The sequence below is a fragment of the Corapipo altera genome, unplaced genomic scaffold (genome assembly GCF_003945725.1).
Source record: "Corapipo altera isolate COAL_440 unplaced genomic scaffold, ASM394572v1 60832, whole genome shotgun sequence".
Lineage (NCBI taxonomy): Eukaryota > Metazoa > Chordata > Aves > Passeriformes > Pipridae > Corapipo > Corapipo altera.
Window position 1 is genome coordinate 1 of NW_020889232.1, and position 2,288 is coordinate 2,288.

A 2,288-nucleotide genomic window follows, 5' to 3' on the forward strand; every position below is an offset into this window, starting at 1 on the left:
CCCCCCCCATTTCTCCCCTCCCCCACAGGTGCCCGGACCCGCCCCCCGGGGGAGGAGCCTCGGCCGTTCCTGGACTCCGGAGTGGGGGAGGGGGATCCCGGGGGGGTGGGCGGGGGAGGGGGGTCGAGCCCCGCGGGGGGGGGCGTGGCCGGGGCAGGGGGGGGAGGGTCAGGGGGAGGGGGCCGTCGTGGCGGGGGAGGGGCAGGGGAGTGGCACAAGTGCCCCGAGTGCGGGCGGGGCTTCGGCACCTCCCGGGCGCTCAAAGTCCACCGCAGCTACCACGTGGGCAGGAAACGCCCCCAGGGGCACGCCCCGCCCCCCGCCGCCGGCCACGCCCCCCGCGGAGGCCCCGCCCCCCTCGCCCCCCCCTCCCCGGCGGGCCCCTCCCCCTTCAAGTTCCACTACATCTGCGCCGAGTGCGGGTTGGGCTTCGCGGCCCCGGCGGCGCTGGGGGCCCATCGCTGCGAGCACGGCCGGCGGCGCAGGCACCGCAGCCCCCCCGGGCCCTCCCCGCCCCCCACCCCTCCCCCGCCCCGCCGGGCGGCCCCTCCCCCCCCTCGCAGCCCCTCCCCCCCGCCGGCCCCGCCCCCCCCGTTCCGCTGCACCGAGTGCGCCGGAGCCTTCGGGCTCGTGGCCGAGCTGCACGAGCACTACATGCTGCACGCCCGGGGGGAGCTCTGAGGGGGCGGGGACGAGCCGCGGGACACGCCCACCCGCCCGGAGACACGCCCACCCGGGGGGGGACACGCCCCGCCCCCTCTGTCCCAAACTTGGCTGGAGGAGGAGGAGCGATGACATCACTGGGCGGGTAATGGAGGGGGGGGGGTGTGACGTCATCAAGGATGTGATTGGAGGGGGGTCTGACGTCACCGCAGAGGTTGTGATGTCACCAAGAGGGTTGTGATGTCATCAGGGGTGCTACGATGTCAACAAGGGGGGTGTGATGTCATTGTAGGGGTTGTGATGTCATCGAGGAGGCGGGACTGTGAAGTCGTGGGGCAGTGGGGGGGTGTGGCCGTGGAGGACGTGATGTCATCAACAGGATGTGATGTCATAAGACGAGGGAGTGGTGTCGTCGATGTGGGGGTGACGTCACAGCCAGGGGAGTGACGTCATTGGGGCCCCTCTCGTTGCCGTCGAGTCATGGGGGCGGTTGTGACGTCATCAAAGGCACGTGACGTCATTGGTCAGGGTGTGATGTCACAGGGTCAAGGTGACGTCATTGGGCCCGATCCCAGTGACAGCCCTTGGAGGAGACACAATGGGTGTGACGTCACCCTCAAGCTCCGCCCCCCACGCCACGACCTCGCCCTCCCAATGACGTCATCAACACAACTCCCCCCCTTCTCTGTTACAACCAACCAATGAGGAGCCACCGCCGCTTTTTTGTTTAATTCTCCACCAGCAGGTGGCGCCAGAGGGAGAGAAGCCACGCCCCCTCCAAACTGACCACGCCCCTCCGAACGGGTCACACCCCTTTTGTAACACCACACCCCCTCCAAACAGGCCACGCCCCCTTTCCGAGTGTCCACGCCCCTCCAATCGGCCCCTTTCCCCTCAGAGCTCCCCGCGGGCGTGGCGGATGTAGTGCCGGTGCAGGGCCCCCTCCCTGGCGAAGGCGCGGCCGCACTCGGTGCAGGCCAGACCGGGCGGGGCCGGCTGGGGGGGCGTGGCCGGCTCGGGGTGGGCGTGGCGCTTCGGGGGGGCGCGGCCGGCGGGGGGCGTGTCCGGGTGGGCGTGTCCGCGCTGGTGGCGCAGCAGGGCCGGGGAGGAGCCGAAGGGGCGGGAGCAGACGAAGCAGACGAAGAGGGCCCCTCGAAGAGCCGCCGCCGCGAAGTCCCGCGGGTGCTGCCGCTTGGCGTGGCGGGCGGCGAACGCCGCGTCCGGGAACGTGATCAGGCAGCGCCCGCAGCGCCGGGAGCCCACCCGGTCTGGGGGGACAGGGGGGGAACAGGGTCAGTCAAGGGGGGGACACAGAGGGACCCCACAGGGACCCCACCCGGTCTGAGGGGACACAGGGACACGGGGTCACCCCTGGGGACACACAGGGACCTCCCAGTGACACTCACGGGACCCTCCCAGGGACCCTCACAAACCCCTCCAAGGGACCCCAAGGACCCCCCAAAATCACCCCAAGGACCCCCAGGGACCCTCCAACCCCCCCACTAAAGAAGCCTCAGGGCCCCCCCCCCGCCCCTCCCCCACTCACACACGGAGCCCTTGGGCCGGGACTGGGGGGGGGTCCCGGGAGGAGTCCCGGGGGTCCCTCCCCCCTCTTCCTCCTCCTC

The 2,288-nt window shown here is 71.7% G+C and overlaps 2 protein-coding genes across 2 annotated transcripts; one reads left to right on the top strand and one right to left on the bottom strand.

Moving 5' to 3' along the window:
* Positions 1–6: 6 nt before the first annotated feature.
* LOC113942171 (zinc finger protein 628-like) lies at positions 7–1,059 on the top strand (the record flags this gene model as incomplete). Its single annotated transcript, XM_027633313.1, has 1 exon — positions 7–1,059. A coding segment is annotated over one exon (675 nt), but the record flags the coding sequence as incomplete, so codon positions are not given.
* A 330-nt stretch (positions 1,060–1,389) lies between these two features.
* On the bottom strand, positions 1,390–2,285 carry ZNF576 (zinc finger protein 576; the record flags this gene model as incomplete). The annotated part of the gene is made up of 2 exons (XM_027633312.1): positions 1,390–1,931; positions 2,210–2,285. Coding segments are annotated over 2 exons (450 nt in total), but the record flags the coding sequence as incomplete, so codon positions are not given.
* Positions 2,286–2,288: the final 3 nt, after the last annotated feature.